Source organism: Poecile atricapillus, chromosome 37 (assembly GCF_030490865.1).
Source record: "Poecile atricapillus isolate bPoeAtr1 chromosome 37, bPoeAtr1.hap1, whole genome shotgun sequence".
In the NCBI taxonomy this organism is placed as follows: Eukaryota; Metazoa; Chordata; class Aves; order Passeriformes; family Paridae; genus Poecile; species Poecile atricapillus.
Window position 1 is genome coordinate 1,860,827 of NC_081285.1, and position 23,357 is coordinate 1,884,183.

At 59.9% G+C, this 23,357-nt stretch overlaps 2 protein-coding genes, 1 long non-coding RNA gene and 1 pseudogene across 4 annotated transcripts; all 4 read right to left on the reverse strand.

Moving 5' to 3' along the window:
* Positions 1-1,138: 1,138 nt before the first annotated feature.
* LOC131591074 (zinc finger protein 883-like) lies at positions 1,139-7,931 on the reverse strand (annotated as a pseudogene).
* LOC131591077 (uncharacterized) lies at positions 3,089-4,318 on the reverse strand. The gene is made up of 3 exons (XR_009280244.1): positions 4,217-4,318; positions 3,300-3,378; positions 3,089-3,113 (listed from the first exon to the last, which is right to left on the reverse strand). It is a non-coding gene; the product is annotated as an uncharacterized LOC131591077 (long non-coding RNA).
* On the reverse strand, positions 7,861-13,489 carry LOC131591069 (zinc finger protein 239-like). 2 transcript variants are annotated; one of them, XM_058861505.1, is made up of 4 exons: positions 13,337-13,489; positions 12,458-12,536; positions 11,186-12,271; positions 7,861-7,934 (listed from the first exon to the last, which is right to left on the reverse strand). In XM_058861505.1, the coding sequence occupies exons 2-3, from the start codon at positions 12,507-12,509 to the stop codon at positions 11,208-11,210; spliced, it is 1,116 nt and encodes a 371-aa protein (XP_058717488.1). In that variant the 5' UTR covers positions 12,510-12,536; positions 13,337-13,489; the 3' UTR covers positions 7,861-7,934; positions 11,186-11,207. The 2 variants fall into 2 exon arrangements, with proteins under 2 accessions (XP_058717488.1, XP_058717487.1); XM_058861504.1 differs by lacking the exon at positions 7,861-7,934 and having other exon boundaries at positions 10,943-12,271.
* Positions 13,490-15,494: 2,005 nt separating this feature from the next.
* LOC131591076 (zinc finger protein 883-like) lies at positions 15,495-22,580 on the reverse strand. The gene is made up of 6 exons (XM_058861515.1): positions 22,479-22,580; positions 21,562-21,640; positions 20,354-21,375; positions 20,247-20,270; positions 20,118-20,119; positions 15,495-16,615 (listed from the first exon to the last, which is right to left on the reverse strand). The coding sequence occupies exons 2-6, from the start codon at positions 21,611-21,613 to the stop codon at positions 15,760-15,762; spliced, it is 1,956 nt and encodes a 651-aa protein (XP_058717498.1). The 5' UTR covers positions 21,614-21,640; positions 22,479-22,580; the 3' UTR covers positions 15,495-15,759.
* Positions 22,581-23,357: the final 777 nt, after the last annotated feature.

Genomic DNA, 23,357 nt, shown 5'->3' on the forward strand with positions numbered 1-23,357 from the left:
AAAATCAGCCAGAGGGGCCAAAACCCATAGGAAGGGTTCTAAAGTCATACACATTTGCATACACCTGTCCGAAGTGGCCGAAAATACATTCTCAAACCGATCAGGTTCTGCCTAAAATCGCCCAAAGAAGCCTGAAATCCCCACAAAATGGCCTGAAATCATCCCAAGGAACCTAAACGCCACGCTAAATCCATATGGTTTGGGCAAAAATCAGTCAAATGGTGTTAAAATCATCCCAAGGGGTCTAAAGTCCAACCAAAACGACCAAACTGCTGGAAAACCCACAAAAAATGGCCTAAAATCACCCTTGAATCTCCCAAGGGGGCGTAATATCCACCCTGAAAGTCGCTGGTTTTGCCTAAAATCACCCAAAGGGCCCCAACATCACCCAAACTGGCCTGAAATGCACACAAAGGGACCTAAAATCACCCGAAAAGGGCTCGGTTCGAGCGGCACCTGGACTGGGAGTGAGACCAAGACTGGGCCTGAGACTGGGACTGAATCCGGCACCGGCACCGAGACCGGCACCGCTCCGGGACCGGGACTGAGACCGGGACCGGCACCGCTGCGCCATTGAGATCGACACCGGGACCGAAATCGGCTCCGGGAGTGCCCCGGGACTGCTCCGAGACTGAGACCGAGGCCAGCACAGGGACTGGGATCAACACCAGGAGTGCTCCGAGACCGAGATTGAGACCAGAACCGGGACCAGCACCAGGATCACTCCAGGACCAGCACCGGAATCAGCACCAGGACCAGCACCGGGATCAGCACCGGGATCGATACAGGACCAGCACTGGGATCGCTCCGGGACCAGCACCGGGATCAGCACCGGGATCAGCACTGGGATCACTCCAGGACCAGCACCGGGATCGCTCCAGGACCAGCATCGGGATCACTCCGGGAGCAGCACCGGGATCACTCCAGGACCAGCACTGGGATCGCTCCAGGACCAGCACCAGGATCACTCCAGGACCAGCACCGGGATCACTCCGGGACCAGCACCAGGATCGCTCCAGGACCAGCACCAGGATCACTCCAGGACCAGCACTGGGATCGCTCCAGGACCAGCACTGGGATCACTCCGGGACCAGCACCAGGACCAGCACCGGGATCGCTCTGGGACCAGCACTGGGATCGCTCCAGGACCAGCACCAGGATCACTCTAGGACCAGCACCAGGATCACTCCAGGACCAGCACCGGGATCGCTCCAGGACCTCTGCGTTCACCCCTGGGAGTTCTGGCCGTGCCTGCAGGTAAAACTGCGTGAGACTGCGAGGGACTGCGAGGGGTCCCTGGGCAGGGCGGGACCGCCTCGGTTCGCATCGTGCCGGTGCAGCCATCCCGGTCCATGGGGTCCCGGTCCATGTGATCCCAATCTCTGGTGCTGATCCATATGCTCCCAGCCTGTGCAATCCCAGTCCATACAGTCCCAGGGCAGCTTATCCCACTATGGTCCCAGTCCGTATGCTCCCAGCCTGCGCAATCCCAGTCTGTCGCATCCCACCACTCCAAATGTGGATCCCACCTCTCCCCATCTCCTTCCAACCCCATCTCACTCTGGTGCCTGTGGAACCATTGAAGTTTGGGGTGGGATTGACTTTTTCTGAGGTGGTACAAGCCATTTTGAGGTGGGATTGAGCCCTTTTGGGGATAAGATTTACTTGTTTTCAGTGGGATTGAGTTGTTTTCAGGTAACAGATCAATCCCCCTTGGCATTTGGAGTGCAAAGAGTTGGAGAACATGGCCCAAAACGCCCCAAGAACCCAGAAATCTTCCAGAATGTGTCCCCAAACCCTATATTCCCCCTCAAACACCTGTGAAATGGTGGGACAATAGACACAGTTGATCAACTTCTTTCTTTTTAACCCTGTTTGGGCTGTTTTTAAGGGATGAAGATGAATCAGAAGAAAAATGAGGCCAAAACAGAAGGAGAAGCAGCCAGGTGGATTCCCAAGGTGGATCCCAGGGAATGTGGGTCACAAAGCTCTTCCCGCACTCGGGGCACTCGCAGGCCTTCCCTTACCAGTGCCTCCGTTGGTGTTGGGTCAAGGCTGAGCTCTGTGAGAAGCTCTTCCCACACTGGGGACACTCTGGGGCCTCTCCCTGGTGTGCATGCGCTGGTGAGTGACAAGGCTGACGTTGTGCTTGAAGCCCTTCCCACAGTCGGAGCACTGGAAGGGCCTCTCCTCTGTGTGAGTCCGATAGTGCAGGAAGAGACTGGAGTTGGTGGGAAACCTCTTCCCACACTTGGAACACTCGTAGGGCCTCTCCCCAGTGTGGATCAGTTGGTGGCTGATCAGATTGGATCTCTGTCTGAAGCTCTTCCCACATTCCCTACACTCGTAGGGCCTCTCCCCGGTGTGGGTCCTCTGGTGCTGGATCAGGTTGGCACTCTGTCTGAAGCTCATCCCACATTCCCTACACTCGTGGGGCCTCTCCCCAGTGTGGATCCTCTGGTGGCGGTTCAGGTGGGAGCTGCGGCTGAAGCTCTTCCCACATTGCTCACACTTGTGGGGCCTCTCCCCAGTGTGGATGCGCTGGTGCCTGACAAGATGGGAATTTTTCCTGAATCCCTTCTTGCAGTCAGGGCAGCGGAAGGGCTTCTCCTCAGTGTGCGTGCGCTGGTGCATGAGGAGATTGGAAGTGAGCTGAAACCTCTTTCCACATTCCGCACACTCATAGGGCCTCTCCCCAGTGTGGACCACTTGGTGACGCATCAGGGTGTAGATCATCTGAAACCTCTTCCCACACTCCCCACACTCATAGGGCCTCTCCCCAGTGTGGATCATCTGGTGCCTGATCAGTTGGCAGCTCCACCTGAAGCTCTTCCCACACTTCAAGCACTTGTGGGGCTTCTCCCCATTGTGAGGCTGCTCATGGACCACCAGCTCAGAGCCCTGGCTGGATCTCCGGCCGCCTTCCCGGCACAGGCTGGGTCTGTCCTCCTCAGATCCCCGTGATCTGCGTTTGCAGCCCCTCCTCGTGCGGGATCTCCGGGCCTTTTCCGCCCCGTTGGATTCCTGTGCTGTGGAACTGCACAAAACGGCCTCTTCCACCACGTTCTGCTGCAGGGATTTGTCCTCCCTGGTCTCCATCCTCAGCTCCTTGTCTGGGGGAGGAAGGACAAGGACAGGATGGGATTTGCCTCCGTGCCAGAGGGAAGGGGAAGGAGATCCCCCCAGTGCGTCCCCGGCAGGACGGCGTCGGCAGCGGGGTTGTCCTGCAGCCAGGGGCCGAGCTGGGCTGGGAGATGGAGCAGGAGAGAGGGGGAAAGGGGCACTGACTTCCTCCTCACCTGCCTGGGTGTCCTGGGGCATCTTCCTCTTCCTCACAGCTTCCACCTCCATCCTGCTAAGCGCTGGGATTGGGAAATCCTGGTTTGGGTGGAAAACAATGAAGGAGCACATTGAGTTTGAAGGTCCCTCTGCCCAAGTCCATCTCTACAAGTCACCGGCCATCTGGGGCCCATAACAACCTCCCAAACACCAAGATTCAGCCCTAAAAAAGCCTCCCAGGAGTTCCCCATCTCTGTTCTCTCCCCTTTGGTGTTCGGGAGTTCTCCCCTGTCCCAGCTGATTGGGGACACACTTGGATTGGGGCTCCCCCTTCTACTCGGTCCCCCACCTCCCCAGGCTGCTGGGAGTCCCAGGAACCCCAAAAGCTCCCCCCATTTCCATCTCCTCACTTAGGGATACTGGGATCACTGGGCTCTTGCTGGGAGCAGCCACTGCCGGCACCGGGAGCCCCAAACCCCTTTCCCGGCCATGCCGCCCCTCCAGCCCCAGCACCCCCGCCGGGGTCCCGGCAATCCCAGGGGTCCCCCCCTCTCGGGGTCCCGGCTTTGCGGCTCTGGGGCTCTCCTCTCTCTGGGGTCCCGCTCAGCGAAGCCGCGGCTCTCCCGGGGCTCCCCAAAACCGCTCTCCCCCCGCTCCCGCACGGTCCCCACATGGCCCCGGCAGAGCTCGGCGGGCCCGGCCCGGGAAGCCCAACCCCCACCGCGGGGGGACCCGCATCCCCCCGGCCCCTCTGCCGGGGCTCTGCCGCCACCGCCGCCGGGACCCCCCAAAAACACCTCCCGGGGACCCCCGCTGTCCCCCCGAGGGGCATCTGCGCCTCGGCTCTGGAGCCCTGCCATCCACAAACATCCCCCACAAAAACCCCAAACCCACGGACCCCCGGGGGATCTGGGGCGAGCTCCCCCTCCCCGCCCACCTGCGGGATGGGGGGCGATGGTCCCGGGGGGCTGCGAGCTCAGGGATGGCTGGAGCCTCTCGGGTCCTCCTTTGCTCTGCTCCTCCTCCTTCCTGCTGCCGCTGCGCCCCTTCCTCCCCCCTCCTCCTCCTCCTCCTATTTTCCCTTCCTCCTCCTCCTCCTCCTCCTCCTCCTGCCCCGTTCCCGAATCCCGAACTGGGAGCGCGGATCAAGGAAAGGGCGGGAACTGTGAGGGGAAAGGGGCGGGGCCAAAGGGACGCGCGGCTCTCAGGGGACCCGCTTTGGCCTCAAATCACCCAAAAGGGCCTCAAATGCAGCCTAAATACACCGGCTTTGGCCGAAAATCAGCCAGAGGGGCCAAAACCCATAGGAAGGGTTCTAAAGTCATACACATTTGCATACACCTGTCCGAAGTGGCCGAAAATACATTCTCAAACCGATCAGGTTCTGCCTAAAATCGCCCAAAGAAGCCTGAAATCCCCACAAAATGGCCTGAAATCATCCCAAGGAACCTAAACGCCACGCTAAATCCATATGGTTTGGGCAAAAATCAGTCAAATGGTGTTAAAATCATCCCAAGGGGTCTAAAGTCCAACCAAAACGACCAAACTGCTGGAAAACCCACAAAAAATGGCCTAAAATCACCCTTGAATCTCCCAAGGGGGCGTAATATCCACCCTGAAAGTCGCTGGTTTTGCCTAAAATCACCCAAAGGGCCCCAACATCACCCAAACTGGCCTGAAATGCACACAAAGGGACCTAAAATCACCCGAAAAGGGCTCGGTTCGAGCGGCACCTGGACTGGGAGTGAGACCAAGACTGGGCCTGAGACTGGGACTGAATCCGGCACCAGCACCGAGACCGGCACCGCTCCGGGACCGGGACTGAGACCGGGACCGGCACCGCTGCGCCATTGAGATCGACACCGGGACCGAAATCGGCTCCGGGAGTGCCCCGGGACTGCTCCGAGACTGAGACCGAGGCCAGCACAGGGACTGGGATCAACACCAGGAGTGCTCCGAGACCGAGATTGAGACCAGAACCGGGACCAGCACCAGGATCACTCCAGGACCAGCACCGGAATCAGCACCAGGACCAGCACCGGGATCAGCACCGGGATCGATACAGGACCAGCACTGGGATCGCTCCGGGACCAGCACCGGGATCAGCACCGGGATCAGCACTGGGATCACTCCAGGACCAGCACCGGGATCGCTCCAGGACCAGCATCGGGATCACTCCGGGAGCAGCACCGGGATCACTCCAGGACCAGCACTGGGATCGCTCCAGGACCAGCACCAGGATCACTCCAGGACCAGCACCGGGATCACTCCGGGACCAGCACCAGGATCGCTCCAGGACCAGCACCAGGATCACTCCAGGACCAGCACTGGGATCGCTCCAGGACCAGCACTGGGATCACTCCGGGACCAGCACCAGGACCAGCACCGGGATCGCTCTGGGACCAGCACTGGGATCGCTCCAGGACCAGCACCGGGATCACTCTAGGACCAGCACCAGGATCACTCCAGGACCAGCACCGGGATCGCTCCAGGACCTCTGCGTTCACCCCTGGGAGTTCTGGCCGTGCCTGCAGGTAAAACTGCGTGAGACTGCGAGGGACTGCGAGGGGTCCCTGGGCAGGGCGGGACCGCCTCGGTTCGCATCGTGCCGGTGCAGCCATCCCGGTCCATGGGGTCCCGGTCCATGTGATCCCAATCTCTGGTGCTGATCCATATGCTCCCAGCCTGTGCAATCCCAGTCCATACAGTCCCAGGGCAGCTTATCCCACTATGGTCCCAGTCCGTATGCTCCCAGCCTGCGCAATCCCAGTCTGTCGCATCCCACCACTCCAAATGTGGATCCCACCTCTCCCCATCTCCTTCCAACCCCATCTCACTCTGGTGCCTGTGGAACCATTGAAGTTTGGGGTGGGATTGACTTTTTCTGAGGTGGTACAAGCCATTTTGAGGTGGGATTGAGCCCTTTTGGGGATAAGATTTACTTGTTTTCAGTGGGATTGAGTTGTTTTCAGGTAACAGATCAATCCCCCTTGGCATTTGGAGTGCAAAGAGTTGGAGAACATGGCCCAAAACGCCCCAAGAACCCAGAAATCTTCCAGAATGTGTCCCCAAACCCTATATTCCCCCTCAAACACCTGTGAAATGGTGGGACAATAGACACAGTTGATCAACTTCTTTCTTTTTAACCCTGTTTGGGCTGTTTTTAAGGGATGAAGATGAATCAGAAGAAAAATGAGGCCAAAACAGAAGGAGAAGCAGCCAGGTGGATTCCCAAGGTGGATCCCAGGGAATGTGGGTCACAAAGCTCTTCCCGCACTCGGGGCACTCGCAGGCCTTCCCTTACCAGTGCCTCTGTTGGTGTTGGGTCAAGGCTGAGCTCTGTGAGAAGCTCTTCCCACACTGGGGACACTCTGGGGCCTCTCCCTGGTGTGGATGCGCCGGTGAGTGACAAGGCTGACGTTGTGCTTGAAGCCCTTCCCACAGTCGGAGCACTGGAAGGGCCTCTCCTCTGTGTGAGTCCGATAGTGCAGGAAGAGACTGGAGTTGGTGGGAAACCTCTTCCCACATTTGGAACACTCGTAGGGCCTCTCCCCAGTGTGGATCAGTTGGTGGCTGATCAGATTGGATCTCTGTCTGAAGCTCTTCCCACATTCCCTACACTCGTAGGGCCTCTCCCCGGTGTGGGTCCTCTGGTGCTGGATCAGGTTGGCACTCTGTCTGAAGCTCATCCCACATTCCCTACACTCGTGGGGCCTCTCCCCAGTGTGGATCCTCTGGTGGCGGTTCAGGTGGGAGCTCCGGCTGAAGCTCTTCCCACATTGATCACACTTGTGGGGCCTCTCCCCAGTGTGGATGCGCTGGTGCCTGACAAGATGGGAATTTTTCCTGAATCCCTTCTTGCAGTCAGGGCAGCGGAAGGGCTTCTCCTCAGTGTGCGTGCGCTGGTGCATGAGGAGATTGGAAGTGAGCTGAAACCTCTTTCCACATTCCGCACACTCATAGGGCCTCTCCCCAGTGTGGACCACTTGGTGACGCATCAGGGTGTAGATCATCTGAAACCTCTTCCCACACTCCCCACACTCATAGGGCCTCTCCCCAGTGTGGATCATCTGGTGCCTGATCAGTCGGCAGCTCCACCTGAAGCTCTTCCCACACTTCAAGCACTTGTGGGGCTTCTCCCCATTGTGAGGCTGCTCATGGACCACCAGCTCAGAGCCCTGGCTGGATCTCCGGCCGCCTTCCCGGCACAGGCTGGGTCTGTCCTCCTCAGATCCCCGTGATCTGCGTTTGCAGCCCCTCCTCGTGCGGGATCTCCGGGCCTTTTCCGCCCCGTTGGATTCCTGTGCTGTGGAACTGCACAAAACGGCCTCTTCCACCAGGTTCTGCTGCAGGGATTTGTCCTCCCTGGTCTCCATCCTCAGCTCCTTGTCTGGGGGAGGAAGGACAAGGACAGGATGGGATTTGCCTCCGTGCCAGAGGGAAGGGGAAGGAGATCCCCCCAGTGCGTCCCCGGCAGGACGGCGTCGGCAGCGGGGTTGTCCTGCAGCCAGGGGCCGAGCTGGGCTGGGAGATGGAGCAGGAGAGAGGGGGAAAGGGGCACTGACTTCCTCCTCACCTGCCTGGGTGTCCTGGGGCATCTTCCTCTTCCTCACAGCTTCCACCTCCATCCTGCTAAGCGCTGGGATTGGGAAATCCTGGTTTGGGTGGAAAACAATGAAGGAGCACATTGAGTTTGAAGGTCCCTCTGCCCAAGTCCATCTCTACAAGTCACCGGCCATCTGGGGCCCATAACAACCTCCCAAACACCAAGATTCAGCCCTAAAAAAGCCTCCCAGGAGTTCCCCATCTCTGTTCTCTCCCCTTTGGTGTTCGGGAGTTCTCCCCTGTCCCAGCTGATTGGGGACACACTTGGATTGGGGCTCCCCCTTCTACTCGGTCCCCCACCTCCCCAGGCTGCTGGGAGTCCCAGGAACCCCAAAAGCTCCCCCCATTTCCATCTCCTCACTTAGGGATACTGGCATCACTGGGCTCTTGCTGGGAGCAGCCACTGCCGGCACCGGGAGCCCCAAACCCCTTTCCCGGCCATGCCGCCCCTCCAGCCCCAGCACCCCCGCCGGGGTCCCGGCAATCCCAGGGGTCCCCCCCTCTCGGGGTCCCGGCTTTGCGGCTCTGGGGCTCTCCTCTCTCTGGGGTCCCGCTCAGGGAAGCCGCGGCTCTCCCGGGGCTCCCCAAAACCGCTCTCCCCCCGCTCCCGCACGGTCCCCACATGGCCCCGGCAGAGCTCGGCGGGCCCGGCCCGGGAAGCCCAACCCCCACCGCGGGGGGACCCGCATCCCCCCGGCCCCTCTGCCGGGGCTCTGCCGCCACCGCCGCCGGGACCCCCCAAAAACACCTCCCGGGGACCCCCGCTGTCCCCCCGAGGGGCATCTGCGCCTCGGCTCTGGAGCCCTGCCATCCACAAACATCCCCCACAAAAACCCCAAACCCACGGACCCCCGGGGGATCTGGGGCGAGCTCCCCCTCCCCGCCCACCTGCGGGATGGGGGGCGATGGTCCCGGGGGGCTGCGAGCTCAGGGATGGCTGGAGCCTCTCGGGTCCTCCTCTGCTCTGCTGCTCCTCCTTCCTGCTGCCTCTGCGCCCCTTCCTCCCCCCTCCTCCTCCTCCTCCTATTTTCCCTTCCTCCTCCTCCTCCTCCTCCTCCTCCTGCCCCGTTCCCGAATCCCGAACTGGGAGCGCGGATCAAGGAAAGGGCGGGAACTGTGAGGGGAAAGGGGCGGGGCCAAAGGGACGCGCGGCTCTCAGGGGACCCGCTTTGGCCTCAAATCACCCAAAAGGGCCTCAAATGCAGCCTAAATACACCGGCTTTGGCCGAAAATCAGCCAGAGGGGCCAAAACCCATAGGAAGGGTTCTAAAGTCATACACATTTGCATACACCTGTCCGAAGTGGCCGAAAATACATTCTCAAACCGATGAGGTTCTGCATAAAATCGCCCAAAGAAGCCTGAAATCCCCACAAAATGGCCTGAAATCACCCCAAGGAACCTAAACGCCACGCTAAATCCATATGGTTTGGGCAAAAATCAGTCAAATGGTGTTAAAATCATCCCAAGGGGTCTAAAGTCCAACCAAAACGACCAAACTGCTGGAAAACCCACAAAAAATGGCCTAAAATCACCCTTGAATCTCCCAAGGGGGCGTAATATCCACACTGAAAGTCGCTGGTTTTGCCTAAAATCACCCAAAGGGCCCCAACAGCACCCAAACTGGCCTGAAATGCCCAAAAGGGACCTAAAAACACCCGAAAAGGTCTCGGTTTGAGCGGCACCTGGACTGGGAGTGAGACCGAGACCGAGACCGAGACTGGGACTGAATCCGGCACCGGCACCGAGACCGGCACCGCTCCAGGACCGGGACTGAGACCGGGACCGGCACCGCTGCGCCACTGAGATCGACACCGGGACCGGAATCGGCTCCGGGAGTGCCCCGGGACTGAGACCGAGGCCAGCACAGGGACTGGGATCAACACCAGGAGTGCTCCGAGACCGAGACTGAGACCAGAACCGGGACCAGCACCGGGATCACTCCAGGACCAGCACCGGAATCAGCACCAGGACCAGCACCGGGACCAGCACCGGGATCGATACAGGACCAGCACTGGGATCGCTCCGGGACCAGCACCAGGATCAGCACCGGGATCAGCACCAGGACCAGCACCGGGATCAGCACTGGGATCACTCCAGGACCAGCACCAGGATCGCTCCAGGACCAGCACCGGGATCAGCACTGGGATCACTCCAGGACCAGCACCGGGATCACTCCAGGACCAGCACCGGGATCACTCCAGGACCAGCACCGGGATCGCTCCGGGACCAGCACCAGGATCACTCCAGGACCAACACCGGCATCACTCCAGGACCAGCACTGGGATTGCTCCAGGACCAGCACCAGGATCACTCCAGGACCAGCACTGGGATCGCTCCAGGACCAGCACCGGGATCGCTCCAGGACCAGCACTGGGATCACTCCAGGACCAGCACCGGGATCACTCCAGGACCAGCACTGGGATCACTCCAGGACCAGCACCGGGATCACTCCAGGACCAGCACCAGGACCAGCACCAGGATCGCTCCGGGACCTCTGCGTTCACCCCTGGGAGTTCTGGCCGTGCCTCCAGGTAAAACTGCGTGAGACTGCGAGGGACTGCGAGGGGTCCCTGGGCAGGGCGGGACCGCCTCGGTTCGCATCGTGCCGGTGCAGCCATCCCGGTCCATGGGGTCCCGGTCCATGTGATCCCAATCTCTGGTGCTGATCCATGTGCTCCCAGCCTGTGCAATCCCAGTCCATACAGTCCCAGGGCAGCTTATCCCACTATGGTCCCAGTCCGTATGCTCCCAGTCTGCACAATCCCAGTCTGTCGCATCCCACCACTCCAAATGTGGATCCCACCTCTCCCCATCTCCTTCCAACCCCATCTCACTCTGGTGCCTGTGGAACCATTGAAGTTTGGGGTCGGATTGACTTTTTCTGAGGTGGAACAAGCCATTTTGAGGTGGGATTGAGCCCTTCTGGGGATAAGATTTACTTGTTTTCAGTGGGATTGAGTTGTTTTCAGGTAACAGATCAATCCCTCTTGGCATTTGGAGTGCAAAAAGATGGAGAACATGGCCCAAAACGCCCCAAGAACCCAGAATCTTCCAGAATGTGTCCCCAAACCCTATATTCCCCCTCAAACACCTGTGAAATGGTGGGACAATAGACACAGTTGATCAACTTCTTTCTTTTTAACCCTGTTTGGACTGTTTTTAAGGGATGAAGATGAATCAGAAGAAAAATGAGGCCAAAACAGAAGGAGAAGCAGCCAGGTGGATTCCCAAGGTGGATCCCAGGGAATGTGGGTCACAAAGCTCTTCCCGCACTCGGGGCACTTGCAGGGCTTCCCTTACCAGTGCCTCTGTTGGTGTTGGGTCAAGGCTGAGCTCTGTGAGAAGCTCTTCCCACACTGGGGACACTCTGGGGCCTCTCCCTGGTGTGCATGCGCCGGTGAGTGACAAGGCTGACGTTGTGCTTGAAGCCCTTCCCACAGTCGGAGCACTGGAAGGGCCTCTCCTCTGTGTGAGTCCGATAGTGCAGGAAGAGACTGGAGTTGGTGGGAAACCTCTTCCCACATTTGGAACACTCGTAGGGCCTCTCCCCAGTGTGGATCACTTGGTGGCTGATCAGATTGGATCTCTGTCTGAACCTCTTCCCACATTCCCCACACACGTAGGGCCTCTCCCCGGTGTGGGTCCTCTGGTGCTGGATCAGGTTGGCACTCTGTCTGAAGCTCATCCCACATTCCCTACACTTGTGGGGCCTCTCCCCAGTGTGGATCCTCTGGTGGCGGTTCAGGTGGGAGCTCCGGCTGAAGCTCTTCCCACATTGCTCACACTTGTGGGGCCTCTCCCCAGTGTGGATGCGCTGGTGCCTGACAAGATGGGAATTTTTCCTGAATCCCTTCTTGCAGTCAGGGCAGCGGAAGGGCTTCTCCTCAGTGTGCGTGCGCTGGTGCATGAGGAGATTGGAAGTGAGCTGAAACCTCTTTCCACATTCCGCACACTCATAGGGCCTCTCCCCAGTGTGGACCACTTGGTGACGCATCAGGGTGTAGATCATCTGAAACCTCTTCCCACACTCCCCACACTCATAGGGCCTCTCCCCAGTGTGGATCATCTGGTGCCTGATCAGTTGGCAGCTCCACCTGAAGCTCTTCCCACACTTCAAGCACTTGTGGGGCTTCTCCCCATTGTGAGGCTGCTCATGGACCACCAGCTCAGAGCCCTGGCTGGATCTCCGGCCGCCTTCCCGGCACAGGCTGGGTCTGTCCTCCTCAGATCCCCGTGATCTGCGTTTGCAGCCCCTCCTCGTGCGGGATCTCCGGGCCTTTTCCACCCCGTTGGATTCCTGTGCTGTGGAACTGCACAAAACGGCCTCTTCCACCAGGTTCTGCTGCAGGGATTTGTCCTCCCTGGTCTCCATCCTCAGCTCCTTGTCTGGGGGAGGAAAGACAAGGAGAGGATGGGATTTGCCTCCGTGCCAGAGGGAAGGGGAAGGAGATCCCCCCAGTGCGTCCCCGGCAGGACGGCGTCGGCAGCGGGGTTGTCCTGCAGCCAGGGGCCGGGCTGGGCTGGGAGATGGAGCAGGAGAGAGGGGGAAAGGGGCACTGACTTCCTCCTCACCTGCCTGGGTGTCCTGGGGCATCTTCCTCTTCCTCACAGCTTCCACCTCCATCCTGCTAAGCGCTGGGATTGGGAAATCCTGGTTTGGGTGGAAAACAATGAAGGAGCACACTGAGTTTGAAGGTCCCTCTGCCCAAGTCCATCTCTACAAGTCACCGGCCATCTGGGGTCCATAACAACCTCCCAAACACCAAGATTCAGCCTCCTCTTTGGTGTTCGGGAGTTCTCCCCTGTCCCAGCTGATTGGGGACACACTTGGATTGGGGCTCCCCCTTCTACTCGGTCCCCCACCTCCCCAGGCTGCTGGGAATCCCAGGAACCCCAAAAGCTCCCCCCATTTCCATCTCCTCACTTAGGGATACTGGCATCACTGGGCTCTTGCTGGGAGCAGCCACTGCCGGCACCGGGAGCCCCAAACCCCTTTCCCGGCCATGCCGCCCCTCCAGCCCCAGCACCCCCGCCGGGGTCCCGGCAATCCCAGGGGTCCCCCCCTCTCGGGGTCCCGGCTTTGCGGCTCTGGGGCTCTCCTCTCTCTGGGGTCCCGCTCAGCGAAGCCGCGGCTCTCCCGGGGCTCCCCAAAACCGCTCTCCCCCCGCTCCCGCACGGTCCCCACATGGCCCCGGCAGAGCTCGGCGGGCCCGGCCCGGGAAGCCCAACCCCCACCGCGGGGGGACCCGCATCCCCCCGGCCCCTCTGCCGGGGCTCTGCCGCCACCGCCGCCGGGACCCCCCAAAAACACCTCCCGGGGACCCCCGCTGTCCCCCCGAGGGGCATCTGCGCCTCGGCTCTGGAGCCCTGCCATCCACAAACATCCCCCACAAAAACCCCAAACCCACGGACCCCCGGGGGATCTGGGGCGAGCTCCCCCTCCCCGCCCACCTGCGGGATGGGGGGCGATGGTCCCGGGGGGCTGCGAGCTCAGGGATGGCTGGAGCCGCTCGGGTCCTCCTTTGCTCTGCTCCTCCTCCTTCCTGCTGCCGCTGCGCCTCTTCCTCCCCCCTCCTCCTCCTCCTCCTATTTTCCCTTCCTCCTCCTCCTCCTGCCCCGTTCCCGAATCCCGAACTGGGAGCGCGGATCAAGGAAAGGGCGGGAACTGTGAGGGGAAAGGGGCGGGGCCAAAGGGACGCGCGGCTCTCAGGGGACCCGCTTTGGCCTCAAATCACCCAAAAGGGCCTCAAATGCAGCCTAAATACACCGGCTTTGGCCGAAAATCAGCCAGAGGGGCCAAAACCCATAGGAAGGGTTCTAAAGTCATACACATTTGCATACACCTGTCCGAAGTGGCCGAAAATACATTCTCAAACCGATGAGGTTCTGCATAAAATCGCCCAAAGAAGCCTGAAATCCCCACAAAATGGCCTGAAATCACCCCAAGGAACCTAAACGCCACGCTAAATCCATATGGTTTGGGCAAAAATCAGTCAAATGGTGTTAAAATCATCCCAAGGGGTCTAAAGTCCAACCAAAACGACCAAACTGCTGGAAAACCCACAAAAAATGGCCTAAAATCACCCTTGAATCTCCCAAGGGGGCGTAATATCCACACTGAAAGTCGCTGGTTTTGCCTAAAATCACCCAAAGGGCCCCAACAGCACCCAAACTGGCCTGAAATGCCCAAAAGGGACCTAAAAACACCCGAAAAGGTCTCGGTTTGAGCGGCACCTGGACTGGGAGTGAGACCGAGACCGAGACCGAGACTGGGACTGAATCCGGCACCGGCACCGAGACCGGCACCGCTCCAGGACCGGGACTGAGACCGGGACCGGCACCGCTGCGCCACTGAGATCGACACCGGGACCGGAATCGGCTCCGGGAGTGCCCCGGGACTGAGACCGAGGCCAGCACAGGGACTGGGATCAACACCAGGAGTGCTCCGAGACCGAGACTGAGACCAGAACCGGGACCAGCACCGGGATCACTCCAGGACCAGCACCGGAATCAGCACCAGGACCAGCACCGGGACCAGCACCGGGATCGATACAGGACCAGCACTGGGATCGCTCCGGGACCAGCACCAGGATCAGCACCGGGATCAGCACCAGGACCAGCACCGGGATCAGCACTGGGATCACTCCAGGACCAGCACCAGGATCGCTCCAGGACCAGCACCGGGATCAGCACTGGGATCACTCCAGGACCAGCACCGGGATCACTCCAGGACCAGCACCGGGATCACTCCAGGACCAGCACCGGGATCGCTCCGGGACCAGCACCAGGATCACTCCAGGACCAACACCGGCATCACTCCAGGACCAGCACTGGGATTGCTCCAGGACCAGCACCAGGATCACTCCAGGACCAGCACTGGGATCGCTCCAGGACCAGCACCGGGATCGCTCCAGGACCAGCACTGGGATCACTCCAGGACCAGCACCGGGATCACTCCAGGACCAGCACTGGGATCACTCCAGGACCAGCACCGGGATCACTCCAGGACCAGCACCAGGACCAGCACCAGGATCGCTCCGGGACCTCTGCGTTCACCCCTGGGAGTTCTGGCCGTGCCTCCAGGTAAAACTGCGTGAGACTGCGAGGGACTGCGAGGGGTCCCTGGGCAGGGCGGGACCGCCTCGGTTCGCATCGTGCCGGTGCAGCCATCCCGGTCCATGGGGTCCCGGTCCATGTGATCCCAATCTCTGGTGCTGATCCATGTGCTCCCAGCCTGTGCAATCCCAGTCCATACAGTCCCAGGGCAGCTTATCCCACTATGGTCCCAGTCCGTATGCTCCCAGTCTGCACAATCCCAGTCTGTCGCATCCCACCACTCCAAATGTGGATCCCACCTCTCCCCATCTCCTTCCAACCCCATCTCACTCTGGTGCCTGTGGAACCATTGAAGTTTGGGGTGGGATTGACTTTTTCTGAGGTGGAACAAGCCATTTTGAGGTGGGATTGAGCCCTTCTGGGGATAAGATTTACTTGTTTTCAGTGGGATTGAGTTGTTTTCAGGTAACAGATCAATCCCTCTTGGCATTTGGAGTGCAAAAAGATGGAGAACATGGCCCAAAACGCCCCAAGAACCCAGAATCTTCCAGAATGTGTCCCCAAACCCTATATTCCCCCTCAAACACCTGTGAAATGGTGGGACAATAGACACAGTTGATCAACTTCTTTCTTTTTAACCCTGTTTGGACTGTTTTTAAGGGATGAAGATGAATCAGAAGAAAAATGAGGCCAAAACAGAAGGAGAAGCAGCCAGGTGGATTCCCAAGGTGGATCCCAGGGAATGTGGGTCACAAAGCTCTTCCCGCACTCGGGGCACTTGCAGGGCTTCCCTTACCAGTGCCTCTGTTGGTGTTGGGTCAAGGCTGAGCTCTGTGAGAAGCTCTTCCCACACTGGGGACACTCTGGGGCCTCTCCCTGGTGTGCATGCGCCGGTGAGTGACAAGGCTGACGTTGTGCTTGAAGCCCTTCCCACAGTCGGAGCACTGGAAGGGCCTCTCCTCTGTGTGAGTCCGATAGTGCAGGAAGAGACTGGAGTTGGTGGGAAACCTCTTCCCACATTTGGAACACTCGTAGGGCCTCTCCCCAGTGTGGATCACTTGGTGGCTGATCAGATTGGATCTCTGTCTGAACCTCTTCCCACATTCCCCACACACGTAGGGCCTCTCCCCGGTGTGGGTCCTCTGGTGCTGGATCAGGTTGGCACTCTGTCTGAAGCTCATCCCACATTCCCTACACTTGTGGGGCCTCTCCCCAGTGTGGATCCTCTGGTGGCGGTTCAGGTGGGAGCTCCGGCTGAAGCTCTTCCCACATTGCTCACACTTGTGGGGCCTCTCCCCAGTGTGGATGCGCTGGTGCCTGACAAGATGGGAATTTTTCCTGAATCCCTTCTTGCAGTCAGGGCAGCGGAAGGGCTTCTCCTCAGTGTGCGTGCGCTGGTGCATGAGGAGATTGGAAGTGAGCTGAAACCTCTTTCCACATTCCGCACACTCATAGGGCCTCTCCCCAGTGTGGACCACTTGGTGACGCATCAGGGTGTAGATCATCTGAAACCTCTTCCCACACTCCCCACACTCATAGGGCCTCTCCCCAGTGTGGATCATCTGGTGCCTGATCAGTTGGCAGCTCCACCTGAAGCTCTTCCCACACTTCAAGCACTTGTGGGGCTTCTCCCCATTGTGAGGCTGCTCATGGACCACCAGCTCAGAGCCCTGGCTGGATCTCCGGCCGCCTTCCCGGCACAGGCTGGGTCTGTCCTCCTCAGATCCCCGTGATCTGCGTTTGCAGCCCCTCCTCGTGCGGGATCTCCGGGCCTTTTCCACCCCGTTGGATTCCTGTGCTGTGGAACTGCACAAAACGGCCTCTTCCACCAGGTTCTGCTGCAGGGATTTGTCCTCCCTGGTCTCCATCCTCAGCTCCTTGTCTGGGGGAGGAAAGACAAGGAGAGGATGGGATTTGCCTCCGTGCCAGAGGGAAGGGGAAGGAGATCCCCCCAGTGCGTCCCCGGCAGGACGGCGTCGGCAGCGGGGTTGTCCTGCAGCCAGGGGCCGGGCTGGGCTGGGAGATGGAGCAGGAGAGAGGGGGAAAGGGGCACTGACTTCCTCCTCACCTGCCTGGGTGTCCTGGGGCATCTTCCTCTTCCTCACAGCTTCCACCTCCATCCTGCTAAGCGCTGGGATTGGGAAATCCTGGTTTGGGTGGAAAACAATGAAGGAGCACATTGAGTTTGAAGGTCCCTCTGCCCAAGTCCATCTCTACAAGTCACCGGCCATCTGGGGTCCATAACAACCTCCCAAACACCAAGATTCAGCCTCCTCTTTGGTGTTCGGGAGTTCTCCCCTGTCCCAGCTGATTGGGGACACACTTGGATTGGGGCTCCCCCTTCTACTCGGTCCCCCACCTCCCCAGGCTGCTGGGAATCCCAGGAACCCCAAAAGCTCCCCCCATTTCCATCTCCTCACTTAGGGATACTGGGATCACTGGGCTCTTGCTGGGAGCAGCCACTGCCGGCACCGGGAGCCCCAAACCCCTTTCCCGGCCATGCCGCCCCTCCAGCCCCAGCACCCCCGCCGGGGTCCCGGCAATCCCAGGGGTCCCCCCCTCTCGGGGTCCCGGCTTTGCGGCTCTGGGGCTCTCCTCTCTCTGGGGTCCCGCTCAGCGAAGCCGCGGCTCTCCCGGGGCTCCCCAAAACCGCTCTCCCCCCGCTCCCGCACGGTCCCCACATGGCCCCGGCAGAGCTCGGCGGGCCCGGCCCGGGAAGCCCAACCCCCACCGCGGGGGGACCCGCATCCCCCCGGCCCCTCTGCCGGGGCTCTGCCGCCACCGCCGCCGGGACCCCCCAAAAACACCTCCCGGGGACCCCCGCTGTCCCCCCGAGGGGCATCTGCGCCTCGGCTCTGGAGCCCTGCCATCCACAAACATCCCCCACAAAAACCCCAAACCCACGGACCCCCGGGGGATCTGGGGCGAGCTCCCCCTCCCCGCCCACCTGCGGGATGGGGGGCGATGGTCCCGGGGGGCTGCGAGCTCAGGGATGGCTGGAGCCGCTCGGGTCCTCCTTTGCTCTGCTCCTCCTCCTTCCTGCTGCCGCTGCGCCTCTTCCTCCCCCCTCCTCCTCCTCCTCCTATTTTCCCTTCCTCCTCCTCCTCCTGCCCCGTTCCCGAATCCCGAACTGGGAGCGCGGATCAAGGAAAGGGCGGGAACTGTGAGGGGAAAGGGGCGGGGCCAAAGGGACGCGCGGCTCTCAGGGGACCCGCTTTGGCCTCAAATCACCCAAAAGGGCCTCAAATGCAGCCTAAATACACCGGCTTTGGCCGAAAATCAGCCAGAGGGGCCAAAACCCATAGGAAGGGTTCTAAAGTCATACACATTTGCATACACCTGTCCGAAGTGGCCGAAAATACATTCTCAAACCGATGAGGTTCTGCCTAAAATCGCCCAAAGAAGCCTGAAATCCCCACAAAATGGCCTGAAATCACCCCAAGGAACCTAAACGCCACGCTAAATCCATATGGTTTGGGCAAAAATCAGTCAAATGGTGTTAAAATCATCCCAAGGGGTCTAAAGTGCAACCAAAACGACCAAACTGCTGGAAAACCCACAAAAAATGGCCTAAAATCACCCTTGAATCTCCCAAGGGGGCGTAATATCCATCCTGAAAGTCGCTGGTTTTGCCTAAAATCACCCAAAGGGCCCCAACAGCACCCAAACTGGCCTGAAATGCCCAAAAGGGACCTAAAATCACCCGAAAAGGTCTCGGTTTGAGCGGCACCTGGACTGGGAGTGAGACCGAGACCGAGACCGAGACTGGGACTGAATCCGGCACCGGCACCGAGACCGGCACCGCTCCGGGACCGGGACTGAGACCGGGACCGGCACCGCTGCGCCACTGAGATCGACACCGGGACCGGAATCGGCTCCGGGAGTGCCCCGGGACTGAGACCGAGGCCAGCACAGGGACTGGGATCAACACCAGGAGTGCTCCGAGACCGAGACTGAGACCAGAACCGGGACCAGCACCGGGATCACTCCAGGACCAGCACCGGAATCAGCACCAGGACCAGCACCGGGACCAGCACCGGGATCGATACAGGACCAGCACTGGGATCGCTCCGGGACCAGCACCAGGATCAGCACCGGGATCAGCACCAGGACCAGCACCGGGATCAGCACTGGGATCACTCCAGGACCAGCACCAGGATCGCTCCAGGACCAGCACCGGGATCAGCACTGGGATCACTCCAGGACCAGCACCGGGATCACTCCAGGACCAGCACCGGGATCACTCCAGGACCAGCACCGGGATCGCTCCGGGACCAGCACCAGGATCACTCCAGGACCAACACCGGCATCACTCCAGGACCAGCACTGGGATTGCTCCAGGACCAGCACCAGGATCACTCCAGGACCAGCACTGGGATCGCTCCAGGACCAGCACCGGGATCGCTCCAGGACCAGCACTGGGATCACTCCAGGACCAGCACCGGGATCGCTCCAGGACCAGCACTGGGATCACTCCAGGACCAGCACCGGGATCACTCCAGGACCAGCACCAGGACCAGCACCAGGATCGCTCCGGGACCTCTGCGTTCACCCCTGGGAGTTCTGGCCGTGCCTCCAGGTAAAACTGCGTGAGACTGCGAGGGACTGCGAGGGGTCCCTGGGCAGGGCGGGACCGCCTCGGTTCGCATCGTGCCGGTGCAGCCATCCCGGTCCATGGGGTCCCGGTCCATGTGATCCCAATCTCTGGTGCTGATCCATGTGCTCCCAGCCTGTGCAATCCCAGTCCATACAGTCCCAGGGCAGCTTATCCCACTATGGTCCCAGTCCGTATGCTCCCAGTCTGCACAATCCCAGTCTGTCGCATCCCACCACTCCAAATGTGGATCCCACCTCTCCCCATCTCCTTCCAACCCCATCTCACTCTGGTGCCTGTGGAACCATTGAAGTTTGGGGTCGGATTGACTTTTTCTGAGGTGGAACAAGCCATTTTGAGGTGGGATTGAGCCCTTCTGGGGATAAGATTTACTTGTTTTCAGTGGGATTGAGTTGTTTTCAGGTAACAGATCAATCCCTCTTGGCATTTGGAGTGCAAAAAGATGGAGAACATGGCCCAAAACGCCCCAAGAACCCAGAATCTTCCAGAATGTGTCCCCAAACCCTATATTCCCCCTCAAACACCTGTGAAATGGTGGGACAATAGACACAGTTGATCAACTTCTTTCTTTTTAACCCTGTTTGGACTGTTTTTAAGGGATGAAGATGAATCAGAAGAAAAATGAGGCCAAAACAGAAGGAGAAGCAGCCAGGTGGATTCCCAAGGTGGATCCCAGGGAATGTGGGTCACAAAGCTCTTCCCGCACTCGGGGCACTTGCAGGGCTTCCCTTACCAGTGCCTCTGTTGGTGTTGGGTCAAGGCTGAGCTCTGTGAGAAGCTCTTCCCACACTGGGGACACTCTGGGGCCTCTCCCTGGTGTGGATGCGCCGGTGAGTGACAAGGCTGACGTTGTGCTTGAAGCCCTTCCCACAGTCGGAGCACTGGAAGGGCCTCTCCTCTGTGTGAGTCCGATAGTGCAGGAAGAGACTGGAGTTGGTGGGAAACCTCTTCCCACATTTGGAACACTCGTAGGGCCTCTCCCCAGTGTGGATCACTTGGTGGCTGATCAGATTGGATCTCTGTCTGAACCTCTTCCCACATTCCCCACACACGTAGGGCCTCTCCCCGGTGTGGGTCCTCTGGTGCTGGATCAGGTTGGCACTCTGTCTGAAGCTCATCCCACATTCCCTACACTTGTGGGGCCTCTCCCCAGTGTGGATCCTCTGGTGGCGGTTCAGGTGGGAGCTCCGGCTGAAGCTCTTCCCACATTGCTCACACTTGTGGGGCCTCTCCCCAGTGTGGATGCGCTGGTGCCTGACAAGATGGGAATTTTTCCTGAATCCCTTCTTGCAGTCAGGGCAGCGGAAGGGCTTCTCCTCAGTGTGCGTGCGCTGGTGCATGAGGAGATTGGAAGTGAGCTGAAACCTCTTTCCACATTCCGCACACTCATAGGGCCTCTCCCCAGTGTGGACCACTTGGTGACGCATCAGGGTGTAGATCATCTGAAACCTCTTCCCACACTCCCCACACTCATAGGGCCTCTCCCCAGTGTGGATCATCTGGTGCCTGATCAGTTGGCAGCTCCACCTGAAGCTCTTCCCACACTTCAAGCACTTGTGGGGCTTCTCCCCATTGTGAGGCTGCTCATGGACCACCAGCTCAGAGCCCTGGCTGGATCTCCGGCCGCCTTCCCGGCACAGGCTGGGTCTGTCCTCCTCAGATCCCCGTGATCTGCGTTTGCAGCCCCTCCTCGTGCGGGATCTCCGGGCCTTTTCCACCCCGTTGGATTCCTGTGCTGTGGAACTGCACAAAACGGCCTCTTCCACCAGGTTCTGCTGCAGGGATTTGTCCTCCCTGGTCTCCATCCTCAGCTCCTTGTCTGGGGGAGGAAAGACAAGGAGAGGATGGGATTTGCCTCCGTGCCAGAGGGAAGGGGAAGGAGATCCCCCCAGTGCGTCCCCGGCAGGACGGCGTCGGCAGCGGGGTTGTCCTGCAGCCAGGGGCCGGGCTGGGCTGGGAGATGGAGCAGGAGAGAGGGGGAAAGGGGCACTGACTTCCTCCTCACCTGCCTGGGTGTCCTGGGGCATCTTCCTCTTCCTCACAGCTTCCACCTCCATCCTGCTAAGCGCTGGGATTGGGAAATCCTGGTTTGGGTGGAAAACAATGAAGGAGCACATTGAGTTTGAAGGTCCCTCTGCCCAAGTCCATCTCTACAAGTCACCGGCCATCTGGGGTCCATAACAACCTCCCAAACACCAAGATTCAGCCCTAAAAAAGCCTCCCAGGAGTTCCCCATCTCTGTTCTCTCCTCTTTGGTGTTCGGGAGTTCTCCCCTGTCCCAGCTGACTGGGGACACACTTGGATTGGGGCTCCCCCTTCTACTCGGTCCCCCACCTCCCCAGGCTGCTGGGAGTCCCAGGAACCCCAAAAGCTCCCCCCATTTCCATCTCCTCACTTAGGGATACTGGCATCACTGGGCTCTTGCTGGGAGCAGCCACTGCCGGCACCGGGAGCCCCAAACCCCTTTCCCGGCCATGCCGCCCCTCCAGCCCCAGCACCCCCGCCGGGGTCCCGGCAATCCCAGGGGTCCCCCCCTCTCGGGGTCCCGGCTTTGCGGCTCTGGGGCTCTCCTCTCTCTGGGGTCCCGCTCAGCGAAGCCGCGGCTCTCCCGGGGCTCCCCAAAACCGCTCTCCCCCCGCTCCCGCACGGTCCCCACATGGCCCCGGCAGAGCTCGGCGGGCCCGGCCCGGGAAGCCCAACCCCCACCGCGGGGGGACCCGCATCCCCCCGGCCCCTCTGCCGGGGCTCTGCCGCCACCGCCGCCGGGACCCCCCAAAAACACCTCCCGGGGACCCCCGCTGTCCCCCCGAGGGGCATCTGCGCCTCGGCTCTGGAGCCCTGCCATCCACAAACATCCCCCACAAAAACCCCAAACCCACGGACCCCCGGGGGATCTGGGGCGAGCTCCCCCTCCCCGCCCACCTGCGGGATGGGGGGCGATGGTCCCGGGGGGCTGCGAGCTCAGGGATGGCTGGAGCCTCTCGGGTCCTCCTTTGCTCTGCTCCTCCTCCTTCCTGCTGCCGCTGCGCCCCTTCCTCCCCCCTCCTCCTCCTCCTCCTATTTTCCCTTCCTCCTCCTCCTCCTGCCCCGTTCCCGAATCCCGAACTGGGAGCGCGGATCAAGGAAAGGGCGGGAACTGTGAGGGGAAAGGGGCGGGGCCAAAGGGACGCGCGGCTCTCAGGGGACCCGCTTTGGCCTCAAATCACCCAAAAGGGCCTCAAATGCAGCCTAAATACACCGGCTTTGGCCGAAAATCAGCCAGAGGGGCCAAAACCCATAGGAAGGGTTCTAAAGTCATACACATTTGCATACACCTGTCCGAAGTGGCCGAAAATACATTCTCAAACCGATGAGGTTCTGCCTAAAATCGCCCAAAGAAGCCTGAAATCCCCACAAAATGGCCTGAAATCACCCCAAGGAACCTAAACGCCACTCTAAATCCATGTGGTTTGGGCAAAAATCAGTCAAATGGTGTTAAAATCATCCCAAGGGGTCTAAAGTCCAACCAAAAGGGCCCAAACTGCTGGAAAACCCACAAAAAATGGCCAAAAATCACCCTTGAATCTCCCAAGGGGGCGTAATATCCACCCTTAAAGTCGCTGGTTTTGCCTAAAATCACCCAAAGGGCCCCAACAGCACCCAAACTGGCCTGAAATGCCCAAAAGGGACCTAAAATCACCCGAAAAAGGCTCGGTTTGAGCAGCACCTGGACTGGGAGTGAGACCAAGACTGGGCCTGAGACTGGGACTGAATCCGGCACCGGCTCCGAGACCGGCACCGCTCCAGGACCGGGACTGAGAC

Excerpts from the sequence above, each read along its gene's own strand:
- LOC131591069 (XM_058861505.1), bottom strand. The coding sequence starts at position 12,509 with ATGGAGGTGGAAGCTGTGAGGAAGAGGAAGATGCCCCAGGACACCCAG. Across the intron at positions 12,272-12,457 it reads GCCCCAGGACACCCAGGCAG|ACAAGGAGCTGAGGATGGAG; the intron begins GTGAGGAGGAAG and ends TTCCTCCCCCAG.
- LOC131591076 (XM_058861515.1), bottom strand. The coding sequence starts at position 21,613 with ATGGAGGTGGAAGCTGTGAGGAAGAGGAAGATGCCCCAGGACACCCAG. Across the intron at positions 21,376-21,561 it reads GCCCCAGGACACCCAGGCAG|ACAAGGAGCTGAGGATGGAG; the intron begins GTGAGGAGGAAG and ends TTCCTCCCCCAG. Across the intron at positions 20,271-20,353 it reads CCAGGGAGAGGCCCCAGAGT|TGCCCCGAGTGCGGGAAGAG; the intron begins GTCCCCAGTGTG and ends AAGCCCTGCAAG.